At 39.9% G+C, this 16886-nt stretch overlaps 1 protein-coding gene across 2 annotated transcripts in view; it reads right to left on the reverse strand.

Annotated features, from left to right (window-relative positions):
- Window positions 1–501: 501 nt before the first annotated feature.
- Window positions 502–16886, reverse strand: part of pcbp4 (poly(rC) binding protein 4) — a 227472-nt gene continuing 211087 nt past the window's right edge. For both annotated transcript variants that reach the window (XM_076267921.1, XM_076267920.1), the window contains exons 11-14: window positions 11334–11409; window positions 8960–9012; window positions 3098–3267; window positions 502–1685 (exon numbers count right to left, since the gene is read on the reverse strand). In XM_076267921.1, coding sequence (XP_076124036.1) covers window positions 1346–1685; window positions 3098–3267; window positions 8960–9012; window positions 11334–11409 — 639 coding nt within the window. In that variant the 3' untranslated portion in view covers window positions 502–1345. The remainder of the gene's footprint in view (window positions 1686–3097; window positions 3268–8959; window positions 9013–11333; window positions 11410–16886) is intronic.

Genomic DNA, 16886 nt, shown 5'->3' on the forward strand with positions numbered 1-16886 from the left:
AGCATAACGTTTCACTTCAGTTGAGATTCACAAAAGCTATGGTTAGTAGTCACTGGCTGCAAGGCAAGTAATTATTAGATTAGAGCAAGTAAAACTTAGATGTCGCCTTTTTACAATTACAACCTAATTACAGTATAGGGTTGTAAATGGGCTTGTAAAATAACATCTGAGCATTTTTTGATAGACGATAGTTGAGGTTACTTCTCTAGTAACCTCACAGAACAAGATAAAATACTCCATTCATCCATTCTATTAAGTCTTTATGGTATAACAATTAAGTCACAAAGAGATTAAACACCCCATTCGCCTTATTCACCCGGCGGCCAGAACGACACTACAGGGTACACTTCACCATCCCATCACACTTCAGTCCAGCAGATGGTGGTAATGCACTCTGTTTGCAAACAGAAGAAGAAGAAGAAGATTACTCTGGCAGGCCAGTGAACCCTTCTTCTTTTAATCTGTGAGCTTTTTTCTTTTTTTGTATGTTTGCAAATAGAGTGCATTACCACCATCTGCTGGACTGAGGTGTGATGGAAAGTGTACCCTGTAGCGTCGAATAAGGCGAATAGTCACTCTTCAACATGGGAAAGACGGGGATACTCGAGGAATGCTCTCAAATCCCCTGCTTTGTAATTGACAACTATGAAATGTTATAGGAGAAGACTTTCATTTTGAATGGAGGCTAAAAAGAATTAAACACAGGGGCGGCAATAATTGTGGCCTGTGTGATTTTGTTAAAAAATATTTTTTTTGCTATGGATTTTTTCGTTAGGACTAGAATTTTTTCTCACACTGAATTTGCTTCCATTCAAGGTTGAATTTTTCCTCATTGTTTTTATTTTCAAACTAAGATAAAACAGCAAAACATTATTTTTACTACCTCTTTTTGCACATTTTTACCAGGGGTGCCAATAAATGGGAATGGCGCTGTAATCATAAAAAGCTGACATAGAGAGTTGCACATCAGTCACTAGTGTCATAAATAGTAAGGGGATAATACATTAATATCAATAAATAAGATCAATAGAGACAGTAGATTTGGGGAAAACTGAGGTGTTGAGAGGGAAGTTAGAAGGATCAATTTATGGCTTTAGAGGCTTTTTAGCCAGAAAACATTGTTTCTGTCTATGTTAGCCACTGTTGTTTTACAGACCTTTGGAAATAAGAGTAAAGATAGGGACTGATAGCATTGTCTCAGGTTGACTACAATGGCTGCAGTAGATGAAGAGTAAGGAAGCGCCACAGAAAAGCACCCTGGTTCCAACACTTAACCTGCTGGGGTCAGGAGAAGAGAAGGAACGTGGATGTGATAAGACCAGGAAGGTAAGAGTAGGTGTAGACATCAGTAAGGTGCAAACTTCTGTCTTTCTGGCTTCTTGATCCCATTGGCTGAGGATATTTTGGCGGTGTAGGATGCCAGGGTCCCATGTGTGGGGGCTGCAGCGGCTGCTGTGGCAGTGGGGGTGGAAAGTGCCAGGAGGGGGACGGATTTCATTCCTAGAAGGCTGGAGAGGGGAAAGGCATAGGGGGTACCCAGGATTGGAGCATGGGGCAGACCACCCATTGCTGCCAGTGCTGCAGTAGAGGACGAAGCAGGGGAGGTGGGCTGGGTGAAGCTCATGTTCAGGTCAACAGGGGTCGACATGGAAGAGGACTGGGCGGTGGATTTGGCGGTCTCTAAACTGCATTTAGCAGCGGGGGGGGGGGGGGGGGGGTGAAGGGTGGGGGGGGAAGGGAAGGGGTTTGGATGGAGAAGGGTTAGAAGGTTAAATAAAAGACATGTTAAAGAAATTGAAAATAAAAATAAATTAAACTAAAAAAATAAATAAATCATAAGAGAGGTGTGTTTTGCTGAAGGTTGCAACATATTATTTGAGGGGGGACCTTGGCACTCATGAGGGAGGTGCTGTTTAATTCAGGGTAATGGCTTGGGTAGGGGCTTGGAGGGAGAGGAGACAGAATGGTTTTCAACTCATTAGGATTTTCCTCGCTCTCTCAAAATGACTACATCCCAAGAATGATCAGTGAATATAAATGCATTTGCCAGCATGGTAGACTGACTTGAGCATGTGAGCATAAACACATCTGAAGTAAGCAATTCAGCCAAATGTGAAATATGTCACTAATCATTCACATTGATATGACTTTGTAAAGGGTGTGTTCAATATGCAGACCTTCTTGATGCAACTCTTTGAAAGAATAAGCAAAGTGATAGCCGTGATCAGGCATTAATGTTGGTTCTAGGTGAGGCTCTCATATGGTTGTGCTGGGATTTAATTCAGAGTTAATGGACCAATATTGGTGGGTTCTGATGCCAGGAGTCATCTTCAAAACTCAACTTTCAGTAAACTCCAGTCTTCACCCAGGACAGGTGAGTGTCACATCTTTATGAATTCTGTATTAATTTCATATTTTCTGTATTATTCCCTGAAATAGCCAAATATGCAAAACCACTGCTTTTATTTTCCAGTCTGCTTCTAGAACACCCATCCAATGATTATACATTTGCTGAAAGTTATTTACACTTATGGACTTCCCAAGTCAGTGCAACCAAGAGCCAACTGCAATTTTATATATTTAGTGCAGGGAGAGGGAAATACATCTGAGACAAGCTACAGCTGAGTGGTATTTATGCAAAACTGTCAAATATATAACAAAATATTTATATTTTATATTTCTCTAAATATTTAATATTTCTCCTACAATTGTTGAATAACCAACAACCAACACGTTACATTTATATAGTGCTTTTCTTGACATTCAAAGCGCTTCACAGTGAAGTGGGAACCTCACTAACCACCACCAATGTGAATAGATACAGTATGTGATATCAATCTTAATTACCGTAATTAATGTAATTAACTTTGCTTCTGAGTGAGCGAACTTCAGCATAGGAGCTGAGTGTGGAGGATTCCAATGTAATTGTATTACAACAATAACTAGAATTATAAAGTATAAAAATGCCGTTTTCATCACCAGATGCTTTTTATACTTCCATAAAATGACAAATATTGTTTAACACATATGTATGGTGGGTGTTCTGTCTGGCTGTCTGTGCTGAGCCTTTCATACAAGGCTGACTGTCAAGTCTTACCAGGAGGTGATGAGATATTGGGCCAGGTTGATGCTGATGGGGGAGCCTGTAATGGTGACGTGCCGATCACTGGTACTGTCCAGCTGGCTACCAATCTTGATCTGTGCCCCTGAAACTTGCCGGATTTCATTGATTTTGGTTCCTTGTCTGCCAATGATGGACCCAATAAGCTGCATGGGAGAGAATGGAAAAAGGCCAGGGAAGGGTGTGAACAGAGTAGACAGCTGAGGGCCTGAACACTTGAGGGCTAAAGTAAAATGTTTAGAGCTGTCAAATGATTATTTCTTTTTAAAATTGCGATTAATCACTACATTTCTATAGTTAATCGCTATTAATTACATATTTTATCACATCATTAAAAATCTATTATTTTAAGTCCATATTAACAATCTAAAGCAATTTTTACCAGTGTATCTTGTATATTGGGAATCAAGTGAAAGCAAGGAAAGTTACTTTATGAACCTAACTTATTTGATTATTTCAAATAAAGTTTCAAAAGATGTGCAGCTGGCCTGAGGCAACACAGTGTATTCTTCAGAAATATAGCTGATATAAACTGATATAAACTGAAATAAAAATGTAGCCTACAAACACTATAACACAAACAAAAAAATACTCAATATAGCCTTTATTCATTATCTTTGAGTACAGTTGAAAATAAGGAACTTTTCATATTGAGAAATATGCAAAAGTGCATGTGCAAAATGTAGCCTAGGCCTACAGCACATTTCAATTAAGTGCATAAGAAGCATAAATACCCTAGGCCATATGTCCATTAATGGGCTAACTATGTTCAGTTCACTTGTATCAGTGTAAAAGTGTAAACAATGGTTAGCTCGTAAACTTGAAGTGCTTCTGTGATATCTTAATTCCATGTCGACTGAGCCGACACTGGCGCCGACATGAGTGCACTGTCACTTGTCACATAGCCTGTGTCCGCAGCACTTAAATGTGCTATAAGCGATGCAGGATAACGTCACTTCTGTTGATGTTCAAACAAAACACAGAGCTAGCTTGCTACTCCCTTCCGTGCAATTGAAGCTCTCCTAAACACGCACCTCGTCGGTGATTTGCTGGAACTGTTTGTTATGTTTTTATGGGCAAGGTTTGCCCAAGTTGTTTTGTGGCCGTTTTTGGAGCGTTTTTTTACAGTGTATTCGGGGCACAGGCAGCTAGTGGATGGTGAGGTAATGTTAGCTGTATGTGACAAAAAATGTTTTAGCTTAGAAACTGCGTAACATCGCTTATAGTGCCTTTAAAGTTCCATTCAGCCGACCGGGAGTTCAGGGCCCAGTTCCCCGAAAGCATCTTAAGCCTAAGAGCGTCGTAAAGTCCCTCTTACGAACGTCTTAAGATTTGCTGACTGTTTCCCGAAACCATCGTAGCTTAAGAGCGTCGTGAAAACACTCGTAGATCTATTAGTGCTCCAGAGTTCTCGTTACCGGCTAAGAGCGTCTTAACAGTACTTCTCACTGAGGTCACCAACAGGACATACAGGGGAATTACAACTTAGAATACATAATCCAATTTACATTCCCATTCTTTATTGTGTTTACCTGTGATGAATCAGATTTTAGCATGCAAAATAGCATAGCCTACATTTAATGGTCATAATAATGTGATGGAAAGTGGACAAAAATGCAATCAAGTTATGAAACGAGACGTTGCCAGAATAGTTTGCCATTATCTTTGCTAAGTGAGGGATATATTTTATTAGGCCTATGAGGTAAAAGCAGAGAAAGGAACATGTGGTTTAGTCTGTAGGCCTACTGTATCAAAATCTAAGCCTACACATTTCCTCACTTTCTTACTCGACTACTTTCTTATCTTCAAACGTGTTCTTAAGTGACACAGCGAAAAATTATTGCATGGTGCAACAATCTAATCTTAAATAATTACAATTATTTATGTACAGTGATGGCCAAAAGTGTTGGCACCCATGCTAAAGTTGACTGAAAAGAGGAATATAAAATCATCTTTTGGAAATTGATCTTAATGCCTTAAGTGAAAAATTAGGAAATATCTAACCTTTAAGGACACCAATTTTCTTAGTGAATGAATAATGTATCATAAATAAATAAATGTTCTTCCTTAAAATACAGGGGTCATAAGTATTGACACCCCTATGTTAAATTCCCATAGAGACAGGCAGATTTTTATTTTTAAAGGCCAGTTATTTCATGGATCCAGAATACTGTGCATCCTGATAAAGTTACCTTGGCCTTTGGAATTAAAATAGCCCCACATCATCACATACCCTTCACCATACCTAGAGATTGGCATGGGTGTTATTTCAGTTAGCCTATTAGCTGGTTTGATGCTCATTGAGGTCAATGCAAATCAAACCAGCTAATAGGCTAACTGAAATAACACCCATGCCAATCTCTAGGTATGGTGAAGGGTATGTGATGATGTGGGGCTATTTTAATTCCAAAGGCCAAGTTGATAGTTGATAACAGAAAACATGGCGGTATAAAATAAAAAATATTTGGTGGTACGCGATTAAAAAAACGTGTTATGCTTGGTCCAGAATCACATGGCAATTAACGCGTTAATGCCAGCAGTCCAGACAGCAGTCTCCACCTTTAGGGGGCAATTAATTGTACTTGTTCCAATCCCTCAAATCTTAACAGATTAGCATCATTGTTATAAAAACTATTAAAGTGCCGTGCCATCGGATAGTCTTCGTGTTATTTCTAATCGCATATTTATGCTCCGCTATTCGATCTTTAAGACGCCTTTTTATTTGTCCGATATAAAAACAGTTACAGGGGCATATGAGACGGTACACTACAAAAGTTGTTAATACACTATTTACCAATACCCAATGTATTATGCATGGGCAGCATGTCATGTTAGCGTCTCATGTCATGTTAGATCACATCCTGAGGGTCTAAGCTTTCTGAAAATATATGGTTTATATAGTTGAATCAGTTTCCCCTTCATGGTACAGACCAAAATGTAGTGAATTGCATAGCTAGTAAGCATATTTGATATATTTCATGCTTATGCATGCTTTTCAAACATATATATGCTGAGTATACAGTAGTATTATACATTTAAAAATAGCATATAATGGTTAATATGATTAATTCATAAACTTTGTCATGTTTTCTAGTATTATCTATACGGACCTGACTTTTACCGTTTGGTTGAGCATGTTTTCAAAAAATTATTTGACCATGAAAATATATATATATATTTTTAATGTAAGTTAATACATGTGTTATTCCACTTCATTTTAACATAATAATAAAGAAAAAAAGTCTTACTTTTGAAAACTTGGTAGATGTGATTCCACAAAATAAGGCCAAAATTGCATCAATTAATTTCTTAAATCTCGTATGATGAGAAGGTGTGGACTTCGACATTACAGGAGTACTGAGCAAATATGTTGTGCTTAACATGTAGTACTCAAGTAGTAGATATGGCTCCATATATTTAAATTCAAAACAATTGGATTTTTTGGTAAGATATGGTGTCTTAAAGTGTGCTCTACCAAACGGTTGAGCAGGCAGTTAAAGGGTGGGAGGCAGAAAGCAGATGGAAAAGAGGAGAGTTGAGCTTCGGAGAAGTACAATTTTTTTCGCCTTCTTAACTTCATTCTAGCATGTCAGGGAAGACACTAACATGTATATAAGAACTTCTAGTTTAATTTAATATGGCGTTTACAAACGAAAGTTCGGGAGGAGGTGACGGAATTTGCCACACCTCCTTCGATCAGACAGGTTATTTATTCGCAGTCTAATTCGTCACTCCGCTCGCAAGACGCGTTTGGTCAGCCAGGAGCCAAGTCGCCGGTCGTGCAGATTGGCTTCCTCAGTGCCTTCACAGGCATCCAATCACTCGCCTGTTTCTAATAACAGCGATAGCCACTGCACGACTCGAAGAAGGAGAGCTACTCCGCGGACAATATCTTTGATTAAAGCAGAGGTGGATGCGTGTGGGATCAATTGCCTGTTCATGCAACATGTTTTTCAACTCAGCAAGTTATTGCAGCCCGCGTGCAGCCCACTACCTTGCCTTCCGCTACTGCTGCCTCTTGCAAAATGCAATCTGACAATTAAATATAATTTGCTATTGATAGGGTTACTCACTTAATGTGAAAACTGGCATCTTTCATTCACCACAATGTTTCGGATGTCTGGTGTTACAGTTGTCACTGAAATCCGCAGGCAGTTCTCAAGGTTTTTGTGCGTCAGTCTATTTCTCTCATACGTCTTTATTGCATTCATTGATGAGAAGGCAGACTCGTATGTATAGGTGGAAGGGAACATTGTCAACACATAAAACGCAAGGTTCTTGATTGTGCTGTACTCCTCTGAGCATGCCACCCAAAAGGCACTCAGGGACTCTGCAGATCTGAACGCATCTTTGATCAGAGAGGTTGTTTGGAAATCAATTAACTCCATCTCAAATTTAGCCTCATCCAAGGAGAGTACGATTGTTTTGACCAGGGAGGAGAGTTCTCCGCTAAGTCGGGTTGTGAGAGGGTCATGCACAAAAGCAATTACTTAATTCGGGACGGAGAAGTCCTCCAATCTAGAAGAGAAGTTGGCTCGGAGTTGCTTGATGAAGTCTACCATCAGTCCCGTCACTTGACTTGCCTGTGTTTTTAGAGTACTGAAATGTAGGAGCCTGCCAGTTGATATGTCGGACTCTAACAACCCCAGCTTGATGGTGAATGCTTGGAGCTTTTCAACCATGTCCACGATGGTTTTGCCTTTTCCCTGTAGCTGCATGTTAAGATTGTTTAAATGGGCAAATATGTCAGCTAAAAATGCAACATTGGACATTATCCTTGTATCCTTGTATCCTTGCAGAACTGCTAAAAAATAGGTTTTAGTTCAGTGTGTTGCCTTTCTCTTATAACATGGAACAACAAAAACGTATTTTCTCCACAAAGAAACCTTGTGTGTAATTATGTTGCATAGATATATTTAAAGGTACATTATGCAAGATTTCCCCCTTAATATAACCTTAACAAAGCCAATTTGATAGTAAATGAACTTGCACAATATAGTGATAGTAAAAGGAATGCACAAATAGGCTGACACCAGACATAATTTCACTGCATTTCTTACTTCCAGTAACTATATGCATGTGACAATAAACTTCCTTGTATCCTTGTATCCTTGTATTAATTTCTCGTCCTCCAGAAAGACAAGGTGATCTGCTGCTGTCTTACTCTTGCTAGATATAAGGAACGACCTTCACCTCACCCAATAGTGCACAGAAGCGGTCCAACGCTTTGCCCTTGCTTAGCCAGCGCACGTCATTGTGCATTGTTATTAAAAGTTTGCCTTTAAGTTGAACTTAAATCAGACTTGAGAGCTACTTCTCAGGAGATCAAATTAAGAAATACAAAAAATGGCAAAAAGCTTAATGTTAAATTGAGCTCAATTATATTTATGAAAAGCCATCAGTTCATTGTAGTTAGCCTGGCTAGCGCCACCACTTCTCAATGAGACGTGGTCTGGAAACCAAACGTTCATTTTCTCGTATTTGAAAAAAATGCCCAGATCCGTTTATTGGGTGCCACGGATGTCTATCAAATGCGTCTGTGCATAGCTCATCATTGTCTTGCTTTCCCCCTTGTTCTGTGATTGGTCCCCTATCTCAGGCCAAAATTTGCTCCATGTTCTCCAGGCTGCCTTAGCAGCGTGAATCAAATCGCGCGCAAGGCAGCATGGGAACACCCAGGCTACATTGTAGTAGGGTTTACAGATCTTAGACAGAAATAATAGTTTCAAGAAAAAAATGATAAGACAGTACAGGTGGATTTGGGTTGTCACAGAAGAAAACAAACTGTGGATTATGATGAATATATGAAAAGGACCATTCTGTCTGCTTTCTACCTACGTCATTTGGAATGAGGAGCTCCTGGGACGTGGACTGGGAGTTAGACTCTACTGCTGTAGGAAAGAAGAAGAGCTAAGGTAATCCAGTGAAGAAATCATAAAAGGAACACATAGGGTGCGAGTTTGACAGCGTATTTTGCCAACAGTGCATGCACACTGTGGCCAGAGCGAAGTCAGAAGCAAGAAGTGGGCAAAGTCAGGCTGAAGTTACTTAATAAAAAATAGATGGATAGATCAGAATTGAATACTGGTTGCATGTGATTGGTTTATTCAATTTCACTTCACTGGAGAGGTCTCGCCCATTTCGCCTTGACGTAGCTTCCCGCTACCTATATCGCCGCCGAACTCGGGCCCCTTAATACAAACACACAGCATATTTCCCTACATTCCTTGCTTAAAACCTTGACCAGATATTGAATAAATAGTGGAATTTTTTAAACTGATACATTTTGTCAGGGGTGTAAAAGTCCTAACCTGACTCTCGCCAGATGAATTTCGTTCCGCCTAGCTCCACTCATCCATCTGGGATCGATCCATTGGAGTGGTGTTTCAGAAGGCTGGGCCTTATCAAAAATCCTTTCATATGATTGGATAAGCCACTTGTCCATCATCTATTGACGTGCTACTTCAACCACTCACATCGAAGCCAACCCGTGACGCTGAGAAGTCTCACAGACGCTTGTACGCTACATCACATCTATGAAACTCCCACCCTGCGTCCTAAATTGGCTCTACCATAAAATCTGGTGCCGAAATCACTCTCAACGGAAGCGATCCCAGATGGATGTGAGTGGAGCTAGGCGGAGCTAAGCGGAACGAAATTCATCTGGCGAGAGTCAGGTTATAAAAGTCCGGCTTCAGAAAGTAAAAATCCTGCCACATAATATTATTTGGTCAAACCATTCACTAAACCATGTGATTCTAATTGGCACAACTCCTCAGCCAAGTAGAACTAATTAGTGAAATCAAATGTATTAACCAATATGTGGTAGGACTTTTACTTTCAGAGGCCAGACTTTTGCACAAAGTAGGCTAGTCGGTAACACAAAAACCGAATGACACTTAACGACAGAAGCGTCATAAACGCATAAAGTGTCATAAACGTTTATGACTTGTTTATAATGTTCATGACACGTTCATGACAGTGTCATGTCACACTTATGCAGATACCTTCAAGTAAAGTGTAACCGGCTAGTCTAAGGAAAACCAACTTTCACTACTGCATCTTTGTGACTGGTTTTAAGCAGTTTACAGTCTACAGTCTCTATTTGAAGGGTTTGGTTCCAAAATGCTATATCCTCCATTTGAATGAATTTGATTTATCTTCACTCCATCAAAATAACACAACTGCAATTTTACCGATATTACCTAACACAATTAAACGACATGACTTATGTAAGGGATAATGTATTGTCCGCCGGTAATTATCAGAAAATAAGTCCCGACAGGGAGAACAGAACTTTGCTTCGACAGAAATTTTGCTATGACCTGAAAGGACTTATTTTCTGATAATTACAGGCGGACAATACATTATCATTATCAATACATTACCCGCTTATCCAATAATACCGGCGGACAATATCATTATTACTTGCCAAAATGAGAAAAGAAACTTTGGGTCTTTAAAAATGATTTTGCTACTGTTTTGTGGCTTCCGCTGACAAAATAAATAGTTCACCACACAGATAGAACTTGGCAGTTTCAGGTTTTGCGTGGCAACATCTTAATAGCTGACTTTCACTTTCAATGAAATTCCATTGCAATAAGCGAACAGACTTCTTGCGGAGTGATATGAAAGACGTTAATTAGAAGCACAAAACCTGTTGCCATTGACAGCAGTGATTATATACTTTGCCGGTGATTATATAGATTTAACAGACCACCGAACGTTGGGAAGGCCCATTCATGTGAATGGAACTTTCTGCAGCACTCTGATGAACCGTGTAATAATAATGTTTTCAAAAATGGAGATATAGCATTCTGGAACCAATCTCTTCATTTGTCATTCATAGAAAATGCCTTTCTTTTTCCCGTCATGACTCTGTGCAAGCAGCATCAGCCTCATGTAGTAGCCGGCACAGGTTCGCCTAATGGTTAAATGGGCTAACTTTTTTTTTAGTTTTCCTAATGACTGTAGTTTTACATTTTCCATTGGTTAACATGTATAAACAGACCCGAAATGAACACTGTAAGCAAACTACTATGAATAAATAATTTAAAGAGCACTAGGAATGATTCTGTCCCAAGATTTTTGGTCCATGTTTGGTCCACTGTATTTTACATTAGCCAATTTAAGTGAAGTCCCATTGCTTTAAAAAAGTACTGGTTCTAAGTTTAAATCCATGTAAGAGGAATGGTGTATGTATTAAATCTACCAGGCAGAATTGGAGGAACAGGCTGGCCCATGGAGGTAATACCCTGTTGAATGGACAACTGGTGCAGTTTAGCCACCTATGGAAACAGAATAGCCGATTAGGTCAATATCATAAAGTTAAATGTTATCACTGGAAATCATTTACTGCAATCACTACGAAACGTGATGTACTCAAATTTACCTTGTAAAAATGACCCCTAAAAACATACCAAAACAACTTAATTTATATGAAGTGGTCCTTAATTTGTAAAACAGGCCCTCAATTGTATCTTAACCCATTGGCTACCAGTCAGTGCAGAGAGCCCCATACTGTCAAGCATTTTACAGCATTTTGACTGATTTTCCAAGACCCACAGAACAGTGAGTTCTATGACTATTTAAACACCGAAACTACCAAAATAAAGAGTAGACTCTTCTTTCATCAGGGAAAATTTTTTTGTTTCTACCTTTTTCCGTTCTTTAGTAATCGGCAGTAGAACATAAGTTGGTTTCATCAAAAACACCTCACAAAAGGCTACATTTACTGATCTTCGACTATCCTCATCCACAAGTGTTAAAAATCTAGGAGTTACAATTGACCAAGACCTATCACTAAGTAATCACATAAAACAGATTACCAAAACTTCATTCTATCACTTAAGGAACATTTCAAAGATAAGGAAGTCCTTATCCTTACCAGACGCTGAGAAATTAATCCATGCTTTTGTAACCTCAAGGATTGATTATTGCAATGCTCTGTATGCTGGCTGCAATAACAGCTGTCTAAAGAGCTTACAGCTTATACAAAATGCAGCTGCTCGCACACTCACTAGAACTAAAAAATATGAACATATTTCCCCTATCCTGGCATCTCTACATTGGCTGCCTGTTAAAAGTCGCATTGACTTCAAAATATTACTTCTAACATACAAAGCCATTAATGGCCAGGCACCAGAATATATTAAAGATCTCCTAGTCCCATATAACCCGCCCAGACTGCTACGATCACAGAATACTGGCCTTCATGTACAGTAATTCCAAGAATCTCAAAAACTACAGTAGGTGGCAGAGCTTTCAGCTATCGCGCACCCCTCCTCTGGAATAATTTCCCTTCCTCAATTCGATTAGCAGACACCCTCCCTATTTTTAAGTCTAGACTTAAAACGTACCTCTTTCCTGCCTCCCATAGTTAGGTATGGTGCGGTGTGGAACTTCAACCATCTCGGGGATTTTGGAACGGACCACCCTGCTGAGTTTTCGTGTGACTGGCACTCCAGTCGCACGTGAGATGGTGGTCCCCGACTATACCTGCGCTGGTGTCGACTACCCCTCACCATGCCTTAGTTATGCTGCTATAGCATAGTGCTGGCATGGACTTCTCATGTGCCACGCCATACAACCCCCCCCTCTCCTCTCCTTTCTCCCCTTCTCTCTTTCTCTCAACTCTCCCTCTCTTGCCCATTCTCACTATGATTTACTGTAACAATATATAGCACCACTGATCACTTCTTGACGTTAACTACATTGATTTCAAGTAATACTAACCCATTCTACATTTCTCTTTCTTCCCCCTTACTGTACCTCACTTGTGAGGTATATCATCACCAGTCATCAACCATCCGTGTGCCTGGCCCTCCTCTTACCCATCCCACCAGAAGTCCCATCCTTGACTGCTGTATTACTGTCCCCCTACATGGATTCCTGGCCCGTACAGCCCCATCACCTGCCTATGACAACTCTGCCCGGATTCTGGCCTGTCTGCTGACCCACCACTTGCCCCCTGACAACTTTCTTTCCTGGACAATTCCGATACCGGACTATTGTACTTTCTCTCACTAAATCATGATTAATGCTTTATCATACCGGATACGTTATCATCCCACCTCTTGTAACTTTCACCTCGGGTGCTTTAAACACCATGTCCTATTCTCCACATCTGACTGTCATATGCATTTGTCATTGTTTACAGACCTTACTGTCCGTACTGACCCTAGGCAGATGGGTCAGGCCCTTGAGTCGTGGATCTGCTCGAGGTTTCTTCCTATATGTATCTCCAATTCTAGAGTTTTTCCTCACCCCTGTTACCCATGGGCCTTCTTTCTTCTTCCTTTTCTTTTCTCCCTCTTTTCTTTTTCTCTGATTGCCTACATTCTGTAAAGCGTCATGATACATGTGTAATCTCTCGTCTCGCCAGCGCCATGTTCTCTTTCTTCTAATAGGCTTCAGCCATAGACATCATATAGCTTGATTAGCTGTTTTCTCTATCACTCTGGCTTCAGCCATTTTTCTTCATTTTATTGGCGGATTACAACATTCTGTGTGCATACTGCCACTTACTGTACAGGTGTGTGTAAAGGGACTCGCCATAGGGCTTCAGCAGCTTCAGTCTTCTTCTACTGTCTATGGTCTTTACTCATCTCCCATCCAACGTGACACTGCGGCCATTGAGCGGGTCAGTTCGCTAGCAAATTCTCTATTTACAAGCCTGATTTTTAGAGACAAGCTCCGCCAGATCGTTCCCCAGCCCGCCCCGTTGAAAAACGTAATTGACGTCTATAGATGTCTTTGGCAGTCAACGATTGTATTTAAATTGACGTCTGTAGACGTCTTTGGCAGCCAATGAGTTAAAATGCCATTTTAAGGTGTGAGTTTGAAACCCCTTAATTTGTAAAACAAAGTCAGGGGTTCCCTTTATTTGTTGTGATCTAAATGATTTTTGTGTTTGTGTATCTATATAAAGGTGTTAATTCAGGGATTCTTTGATTAAAGCGCAACTCTCGCCAAAATGCAACCTAGAGTCTTTTTGTGAATGTACCCGAGTCAAACTTTCGTTTAAAAGCATAATTACGTCGGAAGCGCCACTTTTAAGATTGATTTTATTGTGGTTTTCGGGTCAAATGGCCTTTTGAATGTGATTGCTAGGGGCACTACTATTTTGTTGCATGATCTCATCAAAATCACTACTTTTAAAACACTAAGAAGGCTCGACACAGAGGTTACTAAAAGAATGGTTTTCTCACTTGGTTGTTCCGCTCACCAAGTGAGTTGTCCAAAACCCTTTTTTTTTTGTAAACTCTGTGTACACTAAAACAATGTTCTCAATGCTAAAGTTCATGTGTAGAGACCCTGGTGATACTTCGATCAATGTTTCATGTTGTGTCGAGCCTTATTAGTGTTAAAATAGCAAATTTGATGCGATCATGCCTCAAAATATTAGTGCCCCTAGCACTACCATTCAAAAGGTTATTTGACCCGAAAAAGACAATATGGTCAAGCTTAAAAGTGACGCTTCCGACATAATTATGCTTTTAAACGAAAGTTTGACTCGGGTACATTCACAAAAAGACCTAGGTTGCATTTTGGCGAGAGTTACGCTTTAACTCATTGAGTGCCAAAAACGTAATATTACGTTTTTCCTGCCCATGTGTTGAGTGCCAAAAACTTAATATTACGTTTTTAGCTTTTTTTTAAAATACGAAACTAGACACTCTAACACACCTTATATGTGATTTTGGGAATTCTGTGATGAATGGCAATGAAATATAATTGCTGATCACTTCCCGGAAAGTTTACAGGCAACACTTAATATTTCATGAAAGACGCTATATCTCCATTTCTAGAAAATTTTGATGAAAACTAGCCACTGTTTAGCTTGGGATTTCTCAGGAACAGAGGCGTGTAGAAATACACGGTTTGCACCCACTGAGAGCTTAAAGTCTCCCATTTTAAACGAGCTATTGTATGTGTTCATAGCTATGAACACATGGCTCGTTTAAAAGGTGAGACTTTAAGCTCTTGGTGGGTGCAAACCGTGTATTTCTACACGCCTCTGTTCCTGAGAAATCCCAAGCTAAACAGTGGCTAGTTTTCATCAAAATCGCTGTTTTTTTCTAGAAATGGAGATATAACGTCTTTCATGAAATATGAAGTGTTGCCTGTTACTTGTGTAAACTTTCCGGGAAGTGATCAGCGAGACCTGGCAAGACTGCCACCTAGTGATAGACCCATGAAAATGGCCTGGTTTTGACCTGACGTGCATGCGTCACTGATTCGACCCAAAGCGGCAACCGAGTTATGATAAAATGTCCAGATAAAATGTCCAGATTGTGCGTTTTCATGAGTTTTCCATCGTCATATATTTCATTTCCATTAATCACAGAGTTCCCAAAATCACATATAAGGTGTGTTAGAGTGTCTAGTTTCGTAATTATAAAAAAAAGCTAAAAACTTAATATTACGTTTTTGGCACTCTACGCATGGGAAGGAAAAACGTAATATTACGTTTTTGGCACTCAATGAGTTAATTGACCTTAATCTATGCACATTCTTACCTAATTATAGAAAGGTTTTAAGGTCAAAAGTAAGGCATTTATAATGGGGGAAATTAAGGGGGCTTGTTTCGTACTTTGTGGAACAGCCATTATGACAATCCATGACTGTATCCATATGGTATTTGTGTGGTTAAAATTATTCTACTTGGCATCAAATTAAAGTTCACCCCAACAACAATTACCACAACCCAAAATGAAAGAAGGGAGATAGATACACCATATGGACAAAAGTATTGTCAGGAACAGGAACTTTTATAACAACCAATCAATTCCAATCAATTTGGGACGCTTTACACAAAAATTTGGAGTGTGTCTGTAGGATTTTTGCCACTGATGACACTGATGAAAAGGCCTGGCTCGCATTCTTTGTTAGTACCCAGTAGTGTTTGATGGGGTTGATGTCAGGGGTCTGTGCCGCCCTGTCGAGTTCTTCCACACCAAACTCAACCAACCACGTCTTTGTTTTGTGCTCCCTATGACAGTAATATGCCTGAATTCACGGAACTCTTAAAGGAGAATTTTAACATGGAGATTAGTTCAGCTCAGCTCATGTTCACGAAAAACATTTGGTTGGAAAAAATGTGGAAAGAAAATCGCTACTGCCTTACACAAGTTATTCGACTAGCGACTAAAGCAGCCAAATAACCTACAAGCTATGCTTTTAGGCATGTACTTTTAGGCATGTACTACACTGTACCTTTGTGCCTCCTAACAGACTCAAAATGTCATGACAAGTGCTATGACGCATGAACAGGGCCCTTACATAATACCACTGTGCGTGTTTAACCCAGTTATTGTGAAGAAACAGTATACTAGAAACAGTACTGGTTTGTAACCTAGGCCAGCCATCACCAAATGGCGGACCGCGGTCCGAGTCCGGACCGTGACGTGATCCTATCCGGACCCAGACCATAATAGCCTAATTTAGATTTTCACGTAAGATTTCAAAGCTGTGCTAAATGTTTCGTTGGTTAGGATAACAGCATTTACTTCAGGAGCTTCAGGCACCATCATTTCGCTTGCTGCTACTCAGCCAGTGAAATCTGTGAATTCTGATAAAGTCGAGTCAGTGAGTAAAGTAGCCTATGGGGAAGAGACTGATAGCCTGAAACGAGCGAGGAGAGGAGACGGGACGAAAAACAATCAGATGGATATCTAAGTTAACGATAGGCTAAGTAAGTTATTTTAAAATTATCGATTGCTCAAAGAGGAGAAAGCCAGCGAGAACAGAGCTTTATATAACG

Source organism: Alosa pseudoharengus, unplaced genomic scaffold, assembly GCF_046254945.1.
Source record: "Alosa pseudoharengus isolate Yale_2024_CS ecotype anadromous, Long Island Sound unplaced genomic scaffold, YU_APseudo_1.1 YU_APseudo_1.1_scf_5, whole genome shotgun sequence".
Taxonomy (NCBI): domain Eukaryota; kingdom Metazoa; phylum Chordata; class Actinopteri; order Clupeiformes; family Clupeidae; genus Alosa; species Alosa pseudoharengus.